The sequence below is a fragment of the Lissotriton vulgaris genome, chromosome 5 (assembly GCF_964263255.1).
Source record: "Lissotriton vulgaris chromosome 5, aLisVul1.2, whole genome shotgun sequence".
NCBI classification, from domain to species: domain Eukaryota; kingdom Metazoa; phylum Chordata; class Amphibia; order Caudata; family Salamandridae; genus Lissotriton; species Lissotriton vulgaris.
This window is the reverse complement of record NC_141693.1, coordinates 1,562,921,983-1,562,942,201: the sequence shown is the minus strand read 5'-3', so window position 1 is coordinate 1,562,942,201 and position 20,219 is coordinate 1,562,921,983. Positions and strand designations below refer to the sequence as shown.

General features: G+C 46.0%; 1 protein-coding gene across 1 annotated transcript in view; it reads left to right on the top strand.

Moving 5' to 3' along the window:
- The first annotated feature begins 10,637 nt into the window (after nucleotides 1-10,637).
- The window catches only part of METTL3 (methyltransferase 3, N6-adenosine-methyltransferase complex catalytic subunit), a 125,510-nt gene continuing 115,928 nt past the window's right edge, over nucleotides 10,638-20,219 (top strand). Inside the window, exon 1 of the mRNA XM_086923636.1 lies at nucleotides 10,638-10,915. Coding sequence (XP_086779762.1) covers nucleotides 10,810-10,915 — 106 coding nt within the window. The 5' untranslated portion in view covers nucleotides 10,638-10,809. The remainder of the gene's footprint in view (nucleotides 10,916-20,219) is intronic.

The following is a 20,219-nucleotide window of genomic DNA, read 5'->3' as shown; positions in this document are numbered from 1 at the left end:
CGTTGGGCTAATTCAATTATTTTCGTCAGGGGACCCACGACATCCAAAAGCTTATCTTGACAGGCTTTCCAAGACCTATCTATACCCTTCTTAGGGTCCTTGATATACTTGGCAAAGAAGGTACACAACTTTGGATCAATCTCAGGGGTGCATGCCACCCTAAAGGGAAGGGAAGGGCGTGGGCACTCAGAACGCAGGCGTAAGCGTACATCCTGAGGTAAAGGCTGTCGAAGCTTAGCAGCGACATAATCAGCTGTAGACTGCTCAGGATACCATTCCGAAGACCTGGGTCTAACAATAGTAGATGGGTCAAACATATTAGGAGGCACCAGATCACCCTCCGTAAGACTAGGAGCACTAGGTTTAGGGCGCCAAGACCTGCTCACGTCAGAAAAATCATCTGAGGAAGCGTCCTCATCCTCATCTACATACTCGTCCTCTTCATCATCTCCCTCGATGGGGAACCCTTCCTCCGGGTCAAGGTCCTGGGTGGCAAAACCACCAGTCTCTCCGGGTGAGTCGTCCCCCCGGTAGGGTGCGCTTCTAACCGTGCACGCACTCTTACGAAAGACCTCAGACAATTTACTGAAGCCCTCCAGGTGCCCCGCGTCACGCTTCCTGGCCGTACGTGGTAGAGCACAAGGAACATCACTGGGCCCTGCCCCACTGTCCCCAAAAACACCTGAATCAGTCTTGAAAACATGGGCCGACAGTTTATTAACACTGTCCTGCAGAGGTGCCAGAGCTTGAGCTATCGCAGAAGAGAGAAGCCTGTCCACCTCTGCAGGAGGGCGCGAAGGGGTCAGTTGTGGCTGATCATTAGGAGCCACCACCTCAACAGTAGAAGGACCGAACTGCATTTTAGCAGAAAAACTGGTACCCATAAACAAACACCCCAACTATATATAAGGGGAAACCCTTCACACAAGTACCACACAGGCTAACACTAATACAAAGCCTGAAACACAAAAATTCTGACTGAAAATAAATTGAAATTTATTAAAATTCAGTCAGAAAATAATTCTTGCCGTCAAAACACGGCGTCAGTGTGAGGGAAGAGGCAAAAAACAAATGAAGCGCAAAGCCTCAGCGCGTTTCCACTCAAGCGCGAAGAGCGCTGAGGAGAACAGCTGGTCGGCGTCAGAAGCCGACACCAGGACCGCGCACGCGCGAAGGAGAAACGCTCGGGCTGAAAGCCTACCGCGTTAAAAACACAATAACACAGCCTACAACAAAGGCGAAGTCAAAGGCAAGTCAAAATACATCACAACAAAGCTGTTTACACTCAAAATCAAAACTGCCACGACAAAGATGAAGCTGAAGTAAAACGTGACTTATCTTGCCGAGGCAGCAATGGAGAAAGAGGAAGGACTAACAGCTGGGATTCCCTATATGCTGACTGTTGGACTCTGATTGGTTGATATGTTACCATGACTTCCGCTGCCATGTTGGTTTGGGTAGTCCATGGTGTTGGGATCTGGTTCTCCTGTTCTGGGAACCTTAGTGTATGAGCGTTCCCTGCGTGGAACATTCTGCGGGGAATGTTCTCTCATCGGCAGCTGCTGCCGGGGAGCTCCTGTATCTGGCTGGAATAAAGTGTCCTCCTTCTTACCCTGCTGTGTGGAGCTTCACTTCTTTTCACTGGTGACGTTTGATGCCAGATCCAGCCTCCCCATCGTCGTTTCAGCTGCTGTGGCCAGCTGCTTTTGTGTGTATGCCTCCGTGGGACCGCCCAGTTCCGTGTCCTGTTTGCTCCTCTTTCGATGACATCTGCCTCTTTCCTGGTTGTCCTGGCAGTTTGGGTGATGTCCTACTCGATCAAGAGCCTTCGCTACCAACATTTGAGGTACTCTGTGTTTTCGTTTATTTTCGCGATTGAGCCGTCCTGCTCTCGCGTCAGCGCGCGTGCGCCTGACTCTGTCCCTGACGTCCTGCCTGATCCTTACGCGCATCCGCCCGTAGCCATTTGGTTGTTGCATTGCCATAGCAACCTCTGTGACGTATTCAAGCTTACTTTCAGTGCGTTTGTTTACACATCACCATGACTACTTCGCTGATGCGCACAGCTTTGTTTTTAGCGCGATCTGCAATCAGTCTCGCATTCTTCTAGCAAATTGATCTAGTCACACAGAAAGTCAAATTCCTAACTTTACTCATCGGTGGTTTTCGTCACAAAAAGACATTGCTTTCTACTCACAGTTTCTACTATCACCGCTGATGTGCACAGCATTATAATTTTTATTTTACGCAAATCCAATTTCCAGTGCATATCTCTTGTATTCCTTTACTGTGTTTTATTGACATTGCTGTATTACATTCAATATTCATCACTTATGTGCACAACTTTCTTTCAAAGCATTCTTGAATATGTTCCATTTGACTGACGTGCACATTTCATGATAACTGGTTTTACATTTCGCTATTCATTCTGTGCACTTTTGTTCTGTTTTCGCAATATTTTCCTTGCGGTTCTGTTTGTTCCTATATTAGGTATCCTTGTGGGGCAGCAACTCGCCCACGTGCCAATATGGATCACATCATTGCACCTCCACCATTTTTACAATCTGCTGGTACACCTCCTATAAAATGGGATGATTGGAAAGACACATTTGAAGCTTACTTAGAAGCAATTGACGGAGAGACTTTTACTTCTAAAAAAAGAAAGCTTTATTGATTTATAATCTTTGGGCTGAAGGCAGGAGTGTTTTAAAAACTCTACCCATGGAAACTGTAAGGACCTTAGTGACTGGTGGGGACAGTGGTGATTCCTTGTTAGTGGATGAGTATGCCACAGTCGTCAAAACCCTGGACAAACGTTTTAGTCCAAAAAGGAACATCGTTCTTGAACGACACAAATTTCTTCAACGAGCGCAAATTCCTGGTGAATCGATTGATGATTTTGTGGCTGCGCTCAGAATTCTCGCTGTAAATTGTAATTACAGGGAATTTAGGGATGAAATCATTCGGGATCAATTGATTGAGAAGACCTCCAATAAAAAAATTCAAGAGAAACTGCTATCGTCTGATGATCCTGACTTGGAAACTGCACTCACTCTTGCCAGATCCATTGAACATTCTCAGTTTTGTGTGAAAGAGATGAGCAATCCTTCCTCTTCTGGCGAAGTTAAACTTTTGAAATCCAATTCCAAACCCACCAAATTGCCGTCAGTCATTAAGCCTGTTTCTGGAGTTCCACGTTCCTCTGTTGTGACTTCCAACCAAGCCAAGTCTACACCCAAGGATGTAATATGTTTCCGTTGTGGTAGTACCACTCATCTTGGCAATGCTAAGTTTTGTTTTGCACTTAATCAAACTTGTTATAACTGTGGAAAGAAGGGCCATTATTCTAGGATGTGCAAAGTCGCTTCCACCAAGAGGAATCAGGATCAAGTTGTGAAAACCATCACTGATGACTCTGACGAAGAGTGTTATGAACTGCTTATGCTGTCTTCCTCTTCATTTCTTGGTGATGGTGTGGTTGAATTAGCTGCTTTGGGGGGTGTTCACAAAAGAAAATCACCTTCCTGCAGTGTCTCTGTAAATGATACCTGTCTGACTTTTCTGGCTGATTCTGGTTCTTCTTTTACCTTAATTAATGCTGCGGATTATGACACGTTAAGTAATGTGCAACTTGTGGAATCTTGCATAAAAATCTTTGCGTATGGGGGAAAACGGGTTGAAGTTTTAGGGAAATGTGTTGCTAATCTCAAATTTCATTCTGATCTTGCTTCTAGTACCATATTTGTGGTCAAGGAGGGTGCCAATCTTTTAGGGTGGGATGATCAGGGCAATTTAAACATTGTCTTGGATCCCAATCATCCTGATATGGTGATTTCTCGTAGCGAATTTTATAATTCTGCTCCTGCTTCTTCTCATATCGTGACTCAACTCTCTGGTGTCAAGTGGGAACGTATGTTTCCTGAAGTTTTCGACGGGAAACTTAGAAAACTTATAGGTTTCCAACACCAAATTATTCTCAAAAACGATGCTAAGGCTGTTGCGCATAAGGTTCGTAAGGTACCCTTGAGTCTTCTCCCTGAACTCAAAAAAGAACTGGAACGGTTGTGTGCGGCAGGGGTAATTGAGCCCATTGAGGGTTCTGAGTGGCTCGCACCAATTGTTTTAGCACGGAAATCAGACAATTGTCTGAGAATGTGTGTTGATTTACGTGACCTTAACGCCAACATCTGGGTTGACCGTCAACCCCTCCCTAATATCAATGAATTGTTGACCACCTTAGACAGCGCTAGATTCTTTACTTCCCTCGATATTTCTTCTGCATACCATCAGATTGAGCTTAGTAAAGAGTCTAGACATTTGACCTCCTTTGTTACTCCTGAAGGCGCTTACCATTACATCCGTATGCCCTTCGGCCTTGCCTCAGCTTCGGCTGTTTTTCAACGTTTGATGAAAAACTTATTTAAGGATATTCCTGGAGTTGTATTCTTTCAGGATGATATTCTTATACATGGGAAAACTGAACTTGAGCATGATGAAAGGGTTAAACATGTTCTGAGTAGAATTAAATCTAGTGGTTTAACACTGAGGGGTGACAAATGTAAATTTTTGCAAGATGGCGTTGATTATTTAGGTCACCACATTTCTCACAAAGGCATCGAACCTAAATTTAAGATTATGGATGCGATTCAAAATGCACCCATGCCTACCAATAGGGATCAGCTTCGGTCATATTTGGGGTTGGTGGAATATTATTCCAAATTTGTTAACAACTTTTCCACTAAAACTGCTTCTATGCGCAATTTGCTAAAAATGAGGATTGTCAGAACAATTTTGTGTCAATTAAGAATGAAATTGTACAAGCTAGTCCACTTAAGTTGTTCAATATTAATGACCTATGCATTATTTCTACCGATGCTAGCAATGTGGGTCTGGGTGCAGTCCTGCTTCAGAAAAGAAGTGATGGTCGTGAAGAAACAATCGCCTTCGCTTCTAGAACACTGAGGGGTGCTGAAGGCACTTATTCAACTATTGAAAAGGAAGCCTTGGGTTTGTGGTGGGGCGTGCAGCATTTTAAGAACTTTTTATGGGGTAATGAATTCATTTTGAGGACCGACCACAAACCTTTAGTTGACTTATTCACTACAAAGGGGGGTGGTAGGGCTACACCACGAGTTGCCAAATGGCAGTTCAGGTTGCAAGAATTCCGCTATCGACTTGAGTACGTGCCCGGTGTTAAGAATCATGTGGCTGATTGTCTGTCTAGATTGCCCCTTTGTTCTGAGAATGATACTCTTGAGCGCGATGATTTGGAAATGGTGTGTGTTGTGTGTTCTTTGTATGACACTGTTGGTTGTGCTCTTTCTGAGCGTGAGTGGTTGGATGGAGTAACTCAAGATAACGTGGTTTTGAAGGTAATTGATTGTTTATCTGGTGTGTGGCCATGTGATAAGGATTGTCCTTCTGAATTGGTTCCTTTTAAAAGGGTCAAAGATGGGTTGTCTGTTGTGGACGGCATATTACGTAGGTGTGGTTTACTTGTGGTTCCTTTTCCGATTCGGAACAGAATTCTTGATTTGGCTCACGAAGGCCATCCTGGCATTCGTGCCATGAAGCGTAGGGTTAGGCAAGATTTTTGGTGGCCAGCACTGGATAGAGATGTGGAACATTTTGTGCGTGATTGTTGTACATGTGTCACTAGTGACAAGTCTCAAGTGACAAGACCTTCCCCTGTTGAACCTATCGTGGTGAAGAATTTACCTTGGTCAAAATTGGCTTTTGATATTTCTGGTCCTTTTGGTCTCATTGGTTGTTCTCCCAAGTATGCCCTTGTTCTTATTGATTACATGTCTAAGTGGCCTGAGGTGAGGTTTGTTGATAATGCCAACTCGTCATCCAGCATTGGTTTCTTTCTTGACGTTTTTCTTAGGGAGGGTTTTCCGGAAGAGCTGGTCTCTGATAACGGCACTCAGCTAACCTCTTTTGAGATGCAGGGATTTTTTAGGGATGCGGGCATCAAGCATGTTTGTACATCACTTTATCACCCACGTAGTAATGGTTTGGTTGAGCGCTTCAACCGGGTTGTCAAGGAACAGGTGCAACTTGCTTTGGTGAATGGGTTGCATTGGCGTAAAGCTCTTTCTGATATGTTGTGGGCTGTGAGAACTACTCCTCATATTAGCACTGGTGTTGCCCCATTCACTTTGCTTCGTGGAAGGGTGGCTGGTTCCAAACTGAACAAGGAATGGATGTCTAGAAGAGTGGTCGATTCTAGTAAATTGTCTGGTGTAACTGATGTCAGAGCTGCTGTACAAGTGAAGTATGATACCAGGCCTGGTGCGAGTTATCCTTTGGATATTTTGGTGGGTGATTGGGTGCGATTTAGAAAACCTGGCTTTCTCCGCAAAGGTGAATCTCGGTTTTCATCCCCTAAAAAGGTGTCTGTGGTAAAAGAACGAGTGGTGGTACTGACGGACGGTAGAGTGTGGAATAAGTCTTGCATTTCCATTGTTCCTAAGTCTATGGTTGGCGAGGTCAACAGAAGATTGGGTACACATTCTTCTCCTGTTGAAGTGTCTTCTGATGTTCCTGGTAGGGATGGTGTTGTTCCTTCTGGTCGTGTTTCTCCTTTCCGTGTGTCATCCAGGCCTTCCAGGACAAAGCGTTTACCTGCAAAATTTCATGATTATAATATGCAGTAGTCTGTGGTTCTGTCATTGCTGTCATTCCATGGCTTTTGTTCTTTCTGGTCATGTTCTCTTTCTGGTGTGATGCTTGTGCTTCTTTTCCTTGTTTCCTCACTTTGTCTATCTCGTTTCACTTCTCTCTTTTCTTTTTCCTCTTCACTCTTCTTTCCTTTTCATTTTGGTTCTGTTTTGTTTTCTGTTGAAGGAGGGGAGATGTGTTGGGATCTGGTTCTCCTGTTCTGGGAACCTTAGTGTATGAGCGTTCCCTGCGTGGAACATTCTGCGGGGAATGTTCTCTCATCGGCAGTTGCTGCCGGGGAGCTCCTGTGTCTAACTGGAATAAAGTGTCCTCCTTCTTACCCTGCTGTGTGGAGCTTCACTTCTTTTCACATGGTTTATTGTTTTTTTTCTTACTTCTAACTTGCTGTCCAATAAAATGGAGAAAGGACTAGCAAAATCCTCGCCTCCGCTTCCTGACATAGAATTGGGCTACAATTGGCCAAAATTGCCGATCCAGCCAGCCCAAACCCCGCCCAAACTTTTCGGGGGCAGACCTCACTACCTTCGGCTGCCCCCCAAATCCCCTTGTCAGCTGGCGTCAGACATGAAGATATCCATCGTACTGTTTATTAATTGGTTATTTTAATTACATGTTTATGTTGCAAACTTCAGTTTGTATTTAAGCTTTATGTGATGCTATATTTAAAGTACAAAAATGGAATAGCATAACCCTTGCTTTCGTGTCCTCAAGAGAATAAATACTTTAGGAAATGAAAGCTAGAACATTTTACATTACCACTCTTCCTTTATGACAAGTAGAAGATTTTAAGTTATCTCTGGATTTACAATATTTAGGTATTTTTCTTTCCACTGGAATTTGCTGTTAATTTACAGGTTGTATAACTATAAAATCACGACAAATCTTCTGGGTTGTAATGTTATCAATAATCACTCGAGGCAGGTAGTGAGGTTACCGCTATATTTATTTTGTAATTATGCGTGAATTGTCCGAGGAGCGCCGGCCGGCGCTCTGCTCCGTAGTTTGCTCGGCGCGCTAATGATGCGCGCGCACAACGGCGCCAACATGGCCGCCTACGTCACGTCAACGTGACGTGAAAACAACTAGACCGCTACATATCTCCCCCTTTTACCAAACCCATGTTCAGTCACTTACAGTTCGCAGTTTAGTTCAAAGTCTCGGAATCTGGCAGGCCTTACAACTTGTCTTCCACTCCTGGTCACCTTACCAATGTTCTCTCGAGCCCCTTGGCTCTGCGTTTCCTCTTCTTCTGTTCCTCTGCTCATCGCTCCTTCACTGTTCATATTACCTCTCGGCCTGTCCATCTCTGCCGCAGGAGTCTCGCACCCTTCTTCACCTTCTTGCACCTCCCCTGCACCTGCTTCGTCCCTTTTCTCACTTCCGCCAATCCTATTCTCTTCATCCATGTCGTCCATGTCTTCACCTTCCGAGTACCACTGTCCCCATCTCAATATCTTGTTGCACCGGGCCATGCGGTCCTGCGACCACACGTTTCCATCACTGAGCAGAGCCGCTCGATCATAAACTTCCTTAACTTGCATCGGCTTGCTATACTTGCTGTCTCCCTTTCTTTGTAGGGTGGCCAGCTTTACTCTCACCCACTCTCCTCTTTCTAGGTGAGTGTCCTTCACATTCCTCCGTTTATTGTAGTTGTTGGTGTAGATGGCTTGTGCTCTTTCCAGATTGGCCCTTACTACAGCCGGAGACCATTTGCTGGTTATCACCTTCTCCTTCCAGATCCTGTTGTCATGCGTGAAGGGTTCACGTCCTCTCAATATTTGAAACGGGCTGTACCCCGTGCTTGTGGGTGTTATTCTGTAGGCCCACACCATGTTCTCCAATGCTTTCTTCCAGTCTTTATTGCTGGCGATGGCCGCTTGTATGGCCCCCATCACCACTCTGTTAAATCGTTCAACCAGACCGTTGCCCGCTGGGTGGTAAATGGCCGTGTGCTTTATGGAGATGCCATTTCTTTCCATGAACTGTTTCCACCTTTCCGACGTGAACTGTGGCCCGTTGTCACTTAAGATGGACTTGGGAATTCCTTCTCGGGTGAACATTTCAGATAGAAACTCCAGGATGTTCTCGGTGTCCATGGATTCGCTCACTTTTATCTCTGGCCATTTGGAGTAACGGTCTATGAGGACACACACATATTTCTGTATGCTCTGTTCATCCAGCACCGGTCCTAAAATGTCTATTGACAACTCTTCCCATGGGTTTGAGGGATTGTCGAACTTCCCAAGAGCTGGACGTAGTGGCCTCAATGTTTTGTCGACCCCTTGACATTGGGGACACTCTCTGACATGCCTTTCTGCTCTTACATCCATACCTGGCCACCAGTAATTCTGTTTCGATCTGGCCTTGAGCTTCCCTATGCCAAGATGGCCGTCATGTAATAAGTCCAACAGCTTGTTGATGAGATTCCTTGGGGGGATCACCTTGTCTCCCCGGTAGATGAATGTGCCCTTGTCTCCTACTGACAGTTCCTCTTTCACTTCATAAAATGGTTTGGGGTTCGTTTTCACCTTTTTCTTATCTGGCCAACCTTGTATGATGTGCGCTCTTACTTCCTTGAGGTCGGTATCTTCTTCATATGCTTCAGTCCATTCTTGTATACTAATTATCTTCTCTTGGTCCTCTATGAGATTGTCTATATATTCCTTCCAGTCCTCCCACTTCATCAGTGGGTCTCCGGGTTTCGGTAGGAATTGCACAGGTGCAATCGCATACCCCGCCGGGGTACTCATCTTCACTTCCTTGGCGCCTGTTCCGTCGGTGGCTTTACCCGGGGGGCTGCCTGGGGTGTTGTTATTGTTTCATGTGTGCTTGGTTCTCTGGGGGCTCTTGTTACTAGACCCCACTTCCTCCTCTTTGGTAGCCAGCGCAGCGCTCCCTGTACGTGGGTATGTAGGAAGGTGGCACGTGTGCTCTTGGCTGTCTTGTGGATAGCGCTGTCTCTGTGGCCTATTTGCAGCTCATGTGCTGTGCTGTGGCACTGCCACGCTCCTCGGGTTGCTCAGTACCTCTGATCGTCCAATTATGGTTGGCTAGGACGTTTCCACGGCCCCTCCGCTCCAGGCAGGCCTGTCTGGTGTTCAGTTGGGCCAGGTGAACCTGCGTGCGTGTCTTCTTCCGCCTCGTGGGAGCCACGTGGAGTGCAGCTCCCTTCTGTGCTCTAGCGTCGGTCTGGTCTCCTGTCCCGACCTCGTCGCCACTGTAATGTTATCAATAATCACTCGAGGCAGGTAGTGAGGTTACCGCTATATTTATTTTGTAATTATGCGTGAATTGTCCGAGGAGCGCCGGCCGGCGCTCTGCTCCGTAGTTTGCTCGGCGCGCTAATGATGCGCGCGCACAACGGCGCCAACATGGCCGCCTACGTCACGTTAACGTGACGTGAAAACAACTAGACCGCTACATATGTCATTAGCTGCCTACAAGACTTTGGAGCGAAGCACAATAATACATAAACATAATAATACACAAAACGGCTAAAGGAAGCTGCAAATAAAAGCCACACCTGTTGGCTCTGTCAATATTTTAACGCGTGTAGCATTTTTACAGTCAATTTGTTTTTGTTTTAAATGTTTTGAAAGGTGTTCTTGCGGAAAAGACCATGAGAGTACGAAAATACTTCATTCTTTCGTTATCTTGGTCATAACTAAATCAGGTTCACTTCTAAAGTGTATTAAATTGGGTGGAAAGCAGAGTCAAATCTAATTTCGGTGGCAGCACAGCGCCATCTTTCGGTACAGAAACCATAAACTAACTTCTGGCTGCGACTTGAAGTCTCTTATGCATTTTTTTTGCTCTTAAACATAGGACCGTATGTTTTACGAGTTTTTCTCAAGCACAAATGTCAGTTCATAATAAGCGACCTTACGTGATGACGCATTTCCATTTTAATATGGCGCTACAATATAAGGACATCTATACGGATTGCGTAGCTTGCCTTTAGCAGCGGGAAAACTATACTTTTCTAAGATGGCTGCAGCAGAGACACAGACCGGAAGTGGGCTGGGAAACTACTGTGGGCGGTGTGGAAAAGTCGTCCTATCGCTAAAACATCCCCTGGGTAACTGATTCGTGCGTTGGTGGTTCCGGCTGCTGTCTGGCGGCAGCATGTCTGACACTTGGAGCTCCATCCAGGCGCACAAGAAACAACTTGACTCCTTGCGAGAGAGATTGCAGCGCAGAAGGAAGGATGTCACATCCCAACTGGGCCTCGGTAAGTGAAAGAGTGCACGGGGGATTGAAGGGGGGAAGCGATTAAGGCAGGTACGATTAGACCAAGGAGAGGTAGAAAGCAAGGGAGAATACAGATGGGTTAGCTACATTATTCTGCAAGACTTGTTGCATCGTTTATCATCGTTTAGCTGTATCTCAGTGCATGCATCGGTAGCCTTAGACACTCACCAATTGGTGCGTAATACCATTTATTTTCGTGCACACAGCTGCTATGTGGCCCTGTGTCATGTAGTATGCACCTCAAGTTTGTAGTCTGTGACCTTTCGTTTGATGCTTCCTATTAGAATTATAAACTTAAAACGTCCAGCATTTAGAGGGCTCTTAGCCGTAAACCTAGTACTAACTGGAGTTAGCACACTTTTTAATTCAGCACTATAAATAAAGCCTGGTCCTTTAGAATACATATCCCAAAAAGACCAGTCTTTCCAAGATTGACTTTATTGCTATATATATACACACAAAGCCGTCAATCTATTGGACAGCGCTTGATGGTGATCACAACACAGTTAATGGTCTAAAAACATTTTTATCAATCAATCAGGGTTTTTTTTAAGCACGCTGCTCACCCGTGAGGGTCTCAAGGTGCTAAGGGGGTAGTGGGCAGATCCGTTTCAGCCGAAGAGCCAGGTCTCGACGGTCTTCTTGAAGGTGTTCAGGAAGGCGTGTCTGATGTCTGTTGGTAGCTCATTCCAGGTTTTGGCTGCAATGTGGGAGAACAATTTACCGCCCGCTCTAGTTCTGTAGCTGCGCGGGGTTTCAGCTGGTGCGAGGTTGGCAGATCGGAGTTTATTTTTTTGGGTACGTGTAAATTTATATTGTCATTCACGTATTTGGGTCCGCGGTTTTGTAGCCATTTGAAGACGTGGATGAGGATTTTGAAAGTGACTCTCTTCTCTACAGGGAGCCAGTGGATTTTTCTCGGGGGCTGGCTTATATGTTTGTTCCGCGGGATGCAGAGGACCAGTCTGGCCACGGTGTTCTGTATCGTCTGGAGTTTTCAGAGTATGGATTTGTTGATGCCGGCGTAGAGAGCAATTCCATAATTGAGTTTGCTGGTGATGAGTGCGTGGGTGACTGTATTTCTTGGGGGGGGGGGGATCAATTAAAAAATGTTTCAAAGGATGTGGAGAGTGTTGAAGCAGCTGGAGGTGACGACGTTGACCTGTCGGGTCATGGTGAGTGATGAATCGAGTATGATGCCGAGGTTTTTGGCGTGGTCCGCGCGGGTAGGTGGGTTTCCGAGGGCGGTGGACCACAAGGTGTTGTCCCATGCTGAAGGAGTGGTTCCGAGGACGAGGACTTCGGTTTTTTCTGCTTTGAGTTTTAGGCAGCTGTTGGTCATCGAAACTGCAACGTCAGGGGTGGGGAATTCCTATCTCCCGACGCCCGAGACATCTAGATTTCTTAGCAGGGCAAGAGGTTTTAATTTGTATTTTGTCCAAAGGACAAGTAGACAGTTTTATGGTAATCTGATACACAGCTGTTCAACCCTGTAGGTCACAGCCAGTTAATAAGATGCTCTGAGCAGTTTATTGGCAGTGAAAGGGTGAATGCAAAAGCTGGGGCCTGCACTTTAATTTCCCCAGAACAGAACAACAAAATAATAAAGCAGAGCTCGAAGTTGGAAATAGCTCGTGCTCGTGTAGCTTCCAGGCCCCATGTAAGAGGCTGCCTTATCTGCCTCTTGGCCCCTTGCTCTGACTTGAACTGTTTGACCCCTGCCTTGTGTTCTCTGCTCCACTCCTGGGCCTCATCTTTAACTCACTTTGCTTTCCCTTCTCATGCACCCCCTCCTTTGCACTTTGCCTTTCCTGTACACCTTATGTTACCGCCGGTGCCTGAACCTGCTCACCCCACCCCACCCCCCTTAGCCGCCCTCTCTGACATCTCTGACCCGCTCCCCTTGGCCTCTCATATCTTACACATCGAGGGCTTACATTAAAGCTCATTAGTTTCCCCATGGGCTTTCATGCAGGCCTAAGGCCACCCCCAATTCTGTCCTTGCACTAGGCCTCTCATGTCACTTTGTGCCTGCACCAGGGGCATTGTGAACACACTGCTGTAGAAACTACAGCAGCTGTGAACTTTTTGATGGGTCTCTTCAGTCTGCTGGTCCGCAGACAAAGGCCCATAATGGACTTGAAAGGGTGGGTGGGTGAGTGAGCGAAAGGGTGGATGAATAGATGCATGTATGAATGAGTGAAAGGGTGGATATACAGATGCATGGATGAATACGTGCAAGAGTGGATGATAGATGCTTAAATTAATGAGTGAAAGGGTGAATGGATAGATGCATGGATGAATGAGTGAAAGGGTGGATATACAAATGCATTGATGAATACGTGCAAGAGTGGATGATAGATGCATACATTAATGAGTGAATGGGTGAATGGATAGATGCATGGATGAATGAGTGAAAGGCTGGATGGATGGATGAATGAGTGGAGCGTAAGGGTGGATTTTTAAATCCATAAATGGATGAATGAGTGACAGGGTGGATGGATAGGTGCATGGATGAATGAGTGGATGGATAGGTGCATGTATGAATATGTGAAAGGGTAGATGTATAGATGCATGGATGAATACGTGCAAGAGTGGATGATAGATGCATACATTAATGAGTGAAAGGGTGAATCGATGGATGCATGGATGAATGATTGAAAGGCTGGATGGATAGATGGATGGATGAATGAGTGGAGTGAAAGGGTGAATGGAAAGATGGATGAATGAGTGGATTGATGTAAGGATGGATGTGTGAGAATGGGAGGAAAAGAGCAAGGGTGAATGAAGGGATGCGTGAGTGAATGGATAGGTTGAAAGTGGATTGATGAGTGAAAGGATGGACGACTTACTGAAAGGGTGGATTAATGGGTGAGAGAGTAGATGAATAGATAGCTGACTGGATGAGGGATGGATGGGTGGGTGGAAGGGTTGACGATGGCTTGGTGGGTGGGGAGTTGAGTGTAAAGGTGGATGGAGGGATTAGTGAAAGGGAGGATGGATATATGAGCGAAACGGAAGATGGATGGGTGAAAGGGTGGATGGATGAGCGAAAGCATAAATGGATGAAGTGAAAGGGTAGGTGGATAGATGAGTGAAAAGGAGGATGGATGGGGTGGATGGATGGAGGGATGAGTGGAGGGATGAGTGAAAGGATGGATGAATAGGAGTGAAAAGGAAAATGTGTGGGGTGAAAGGATGGATGGATGAGCAAAAGGATGGATGAGTGAAAGGAAGGCGGGATGGATCAGTTGGATCGATAGGTTTGGAGATGGCAGGATAGGCTTTAGCAGCTACAGTAGAGGTGGTGGAGCTCTTGATGGGCCTCTTCTGTCTGAAGCTCGGCAGACAAAGACTTGTAATTAATTTGAAAGGATGAATGGATGTGTGGGTGAAAGGATGAGTGAGTAGAAGTGTGGCTGGCTGGATGGATGGATGGATGGATGAATGAGTGAGTGACCGGGATGGTGGATGGACAAAGGATGTTATAATGAAGGAAAGGGTGTATGAGTGGATGGGTTACAGGGTGTAAGGATTAGAGAGCGAAAGGATGGATGAATGTAAAGGATAAATGGATGGATTGATGGATGGGTCGAAGGGTGGGTGGAAGGATGAGTGAAAGGGAGGGTGGATATATGAAGTGAATGGAAGGGTATATAGATGGAGTGAAAGGGAGGGTGTATGGATGAGCGAAAGGATGGATGGATGGTTGAAATGGATAGGTTTGGAGATGAATGGGTAGGTTTGGATATGGATGAGTGGATTGAGAGACAGATGAACAGATTGATGAACAGATTAGTGAAAGGTAATGGATTAAAGAATTAATGGGTGCCAATGTAAAGGTGAAATGCTAGATATCAGTGGGTGAAAGGATAAATGGATAGTTGCTTAGATGGAAGAGGCAAGAGAGCTATTGTGGAGAGGATCCCAATTACTTTTTTTCGCTTGCTTGGTGTCATAAGAACTTTGAATCAACGTGGGGGTATTTAAATGTTCTGATTACTCACTTGGCCTACATTGTGCTCCTTTCTCTACCTTGGGATTATCAGGTAGGCGTGGTGCTATTTGCCAGTGAGTTCTTACTAGACAGCTAGTATTTGGTCTCATAAAGGCCACATTGCCATAGAAATTCCCGGCACTGAACAAAACTACTTTGTAAAAGAGCAGAATGCTGTCACACACAATGAAGCCAGCTCACAGATAGGAAGAGATAGCATTTCAATCAAAACAAAAGGTCTTGGTTAACTCAAATTTCATTAGGGGCTCAAATGTTAAAGTCACGAAAGTGCACCCATGATAGATGTCCTTGTATTAAAGGAGATTTACGTTTTTCATGAATTCACATGAATTTCCTTAAGTAGGCCAGAAAACCGTAGTCCTAGAAAATACTTGTGAATTGCATCTTAGCATGAGCAAATATGAATGTGCCCCAGCAGAAATCTGTTGAGTGTTTACAAGTTCACTTTTTCTCCAACCACATTTTTCCCAGCCCTGGAAGAAACTTTACTTCTGCCGTTGTCAGGGGTAAATTTCCGACCTTTCTCAGTATGGGAAAAGATTAGAGAAGAGCTGGTGAAAACCTCCAAAATTCAAATTCTTCTATAGTATTAGCCTGACATAACCAGAGAGGCTATTATCAGAGCTCTTATACAAAGAGATTGCAGCCATTATTTGACGGTGCACTACATGGCACCAAAGGGACAAGTGGATTTTGTTACAGGACAAGTAGATTTATGAAGGTACTTGTCCCATGGACAAGTACATATTTCAATAAATTCCACACCCCTGAACGTCTTGCATCGCTCTCTGGAAATTGAGTTTTACAGTGACTGGGTCCGTGGTGAGACAAAGGATGAGCTGTGAGGGGGGCCATGTAGATGATGAAGAGGGCTGGGCTCCGAGATGATCCCTGTAGGGACTCCGCAGGTGATTTCGGTAGGGGCAGAGAGGAAGGGTGGCAGTGTGATTCTTTGGCTTCTTCCGGTGAGGAATGATTGGATCCAGTTCAGGGCAGTTCCTTGTATATCTGCGTTGTGTAGTCTGTCGGTTAGGGCAGGGTGCGAGATGGTGTCGAAGGCTGCAGAAAGGTCGAGGAGGATGATGGCAGTTGAGTGGCCTTGATCCAGGAGGGCGCGGATGTCTTCTGTGGCGGCGAGTAGGGCGGTCTCGGCGCTGTGATTGCTTCGGAATCTGGATTGGGACAGGTCGAGGACTGCGTTCTCCTCAATGAAGCGTGTTAGTTCCCTGTTGACTGCTTTCTCTGCCACCTTGGCTGCGAAGGAGGAGGAGCGAGTTGGGCCGGTAGTTCTTGAGGTCAGAGGGGTCTGACTTCCGCGCATTTCCAGCCGTCTGGGAAGGTGCCTGTATTTCCAGCCGTCTGGGAAGGTGCCTGTTGTGAACATGGTGTTAATGGTCTGTTGTAATTCTGGTTCCGGTGCGATGGAGTCCACGGCCCTGTGTTGGCGTCTCTAGGCGGCTGGCATCTCTTTAGTTGTTGACAAAGTTGTCGTAGAGTGTCGTGATCTTGAGGTGGGAGTAGGTTCCAAGCTTGTCATAGAGGTCTTGGGACGGGGTGATGTCTGTGGCTACACTGCGTGGGTTGGTGAAACCCCGAAAGACACTGAAGAGTTCCTTGGAGTTGGCGAGAATTTTGTTTTGGAGGAAGTGGTTGTTCTGATTTGGTGTGTGGTAGTCCATGATGGCTTGCTTATAGGTGGAGTAGTTGCCGGCAGTCTTGGTGCTTCTCCAGTTCTTCCCCAGACATCTGCAGGTGTGCCTGAGTTCTTGGAGGTCAGTGGTGAACCATGCAGCTTTTCTGGGACCTGCTTGCCAGGGGTCCGTAGCAGGCGAGCTTGTTTGCGCAGCTGGAGATCCAGGTGTGGAGTCCTGTGGCTGCTGTGTTTGCAACGGGTGTCTCAGGTGTGTTTAGGTTGAGGGCGGAGTACAATTGTTAATCTCTAACTTTTCTCCAGTTCCTTCGTAGTGGGTGGGGGGCTGGTTTTGGTGCCTTGGGTTTTTTGACGGTGAAGCGCACTCAGTGGTGGTCGGTCCATAGCGGTTGCGTTGTATGGCTGAAGTGAACGCTGCTACCTGCAGCGAAGATGGGGTCGAGGGTGTGTCCTGCTCTGTGTGTGGGTGCGGTGATGAGTTGTTTGAGTCCGATGCTGACGAGGTTGTCTCGGAGGGTGGTGGATTTGTGGTCGCTGAGGTTGTCGAGGTGGTAGTTAGATCTCTGATAAGTATGTAGTTCATTGATGCGATGGAGTGGGCTGTGAGGAAGTCTGTGATGGTGGTGGCGAACGGGGCCGGGGGGTCTGTAGGCGAGGGTTCCTCTGAGTTTGGTGTTAGGGCTGGTCTGGATCTGGAAGTGAAGGTTTTCGGCGGAGGGGAAGGTTTCGCTGGAGGTGGTGAGACGGAGGGAGCTCTTGTGTGATTGCGAGGCCCCCTCCTGGGTGGCTCTTTCTCTGGATCTTGTATCCGTCCGGGATGGCTGTGTTGATGTCAGGGGCGAAGGCGGCGTTGGTCCAAGTCTCCGTGAGGAAAGCGATATCGGGGGAGAGAGTCAAGTAGGTCCCAGATTTCTCTGGCTTTTTGGTGTACGGAGCGCACGTTGAGGAGGATGCAACTTAGTGCGTGGTCAGTGCCGGTGTAGGCGGTGCCGGAGGTTGGGGTGGTGGTGAAGGTCTGTCGGCAGTGGCGGCAGGCGAACCGGCCGTGGGTGGGGTAGCCGAGGCCTGTTGGCAGTTTCTGAGTCTTCCGGGTTGAGTGCTTGGAGTGCGGCGGAGTCGTAGTGGTGGGAGGACGTGGATCCAGGGTTCCTGGTGCTGGTCGCGGTCGGGTCGCGGATGGGCACAGACGGGCTTGCCTTAGGTGCGCCTTCGGATTGAGCACGCAGCGGCCACCATTAAGTAGGGGAGGGTGGCAAGACTGGAGATGTGGAGGCAGGGGCTGTGTCTGGGGGAGGGGCCGCAGGGGCAGCAGCAGCGGGAAAAGGCTGACTCAAAATTAAAGCATGAAGTCAAAAATTAAGCATGAAAATCAATATAACAAAATAAGTTAAATAGAGCAAGAATTAACCTGTCTCCCAGGAATTGTCAGGAGGAAGACCAGGGGTGAAAGTACAATGAGCTGAGGCGGGCGGGCTGCCAGCGCGAACCCAGAAGAAAGGATGGCTCAGGAGCTGAGGCGAAGTCGTGCTGCGAGCGGAGCTGCTGGGGAGAGTGCTGGCCGGGACCGGAGGTCTAGGTCTCGCACGTGCTCCCCCGCAGCGGTCGCCATTAAGTAGGGAAGGGGGGGTGGGACTAGAGGTGGGAGTGGGGGCTGTATTGGGGGGAGGGGCCGTAGAATCAGGAAGTGGCTGACTCAAAATTAAAACGTGAAGTCCAAAAATTAAGCGTGAAAGTCAATATAACAAGAAAAGTCAAATAGAGCAAGAATTAACCTGTCTCCCAGGAATTGTCAGGAGGAAGACCAGGAGTGAAAGTACAATGAGCAGATGTGAGTGGGCTGTGAGCGCGGACCCAGAAGACGGGAGGGCTCAGTAGCTGAGGCGAAGTGGTGCTGCGAGCAGAGATGCTGGGGAAAGTGCTGGCCTCAAACTGAGCGCTCTTATGATGGCCTATGGAGACATGTTGCTTTTTAGCAAAGCGACTATCATTGAAAAGAGGGTGACACCTGCCAAGTGAGCGAGTTGGCAAATATGCATTCATAAAGCTGTTCCCTAGAGAGATTCACTGTTTCACCGGTTATATAAAGTGTTGTCCATCGGAGACCCACTACTTCAATGTATAGTTAAAGCCTTGTCCTTAAAAGAGATCACAACCCTGTAAAAACGTGTCTTTCAAAGATCAGCTACTATGTAGATTAAACCTTATCCTTGGAGATACAGGGCATCCCTATCCAAGGAAATCCTCCCCTTTCATTAAAATATTCAGTATTGCCGGGATATGAAGACTTGTGCTTCTGAAATTTATGGTATTTGTGTCTGTGCGTTAAAAAAATAATAATAAATAAATTAAAAAAAATGTGTGTGTGTATATGTGTATGTGTATATATATATATATATATATATATATATATATATATACGTACATACATACATTATCTATTTAATCTAAGAAAGACGCCATTACTCCAATTATATTAGAAAACTGAGGTTTGAGGATTTTCAACTACCTCAGTAGCTTTATTCACGATGGAACACACCATTTTCATTGCAATACAAGTACATACACACCCATGATCGCGTACAACTGATTAACAGAAAATAAATACTGCACAGCTGAAGCGAATACAAAAGTTGTCGGCATATATGAAAAAAGACCTACAAACTTTGACATATTAAAATGGTATCACTTGTTTCAGTATCCACAATAATACTCTATACACTTATATAATTCTTCATTAATTCATGAATATGCCATCATACCAAAGTGGACTCATCCTTATTAGCAATATAATCATCAACTTACTGTCAGTCTCTTTACCTATTGATACTATATAACCTCATTATATCACATCTTACAAAATAACTCAAAATATATTCTTATGTGTCCTCAAAACATCATATCAATAGTGCCCATATGGGCTTAAGTTGATATTACAATGGTATTCCTATTGTAAATAACATTCAATATAAATTACAAACTGTGTTTAATGTCCACTTATTTTTGTCTCATTCATTTAAATGTTTCTGTTTCAATGGTTATTCAACGTTTACCTCCCTGCAGATCAACTAAAAAATAATTGTTTTTATAGATCATTATAATTTCTCACTATCTAACAACTTTAATCTATACTACTATTATAAAGAGAGAACAGAAACCTTTTGGCAAGGTAAACTCGGGAACCACAGCGCCAATCCACACACCCAATACATTGTTGTAATCCTCAGGGTGTGTAAATGGACATAGGCTGCATAAAATTTAAAAAAAATGTAAATTAAAAAATTAAACTTTAAAAACAAAGTAGTCCCCCCAAAGTAGCGCCGGCCGGGACGTGCGTGCTCACGTCTGGAGCACGGGGATTAGCGGCGTCCGAGATCAGTATAGATTGTGCCTGTACGTGTTGCAAAGCTTAGCGACTACATCTATAATAATTCAACCTGTTGGACTGAAACGTGAAATTTAAGAGCAAAAGCATTGTGGCTATCCGGTTTCGCTTCTATTTTTATAAAGTACACAAGTTTTTTTTCCACCGCCGAACACCGGACGTGAGTAACTGCAGCAGCCCCGGAGCCAAACCTGAAAGTCCATGAAAATGCATAACGCCGAGATTTGAGAACA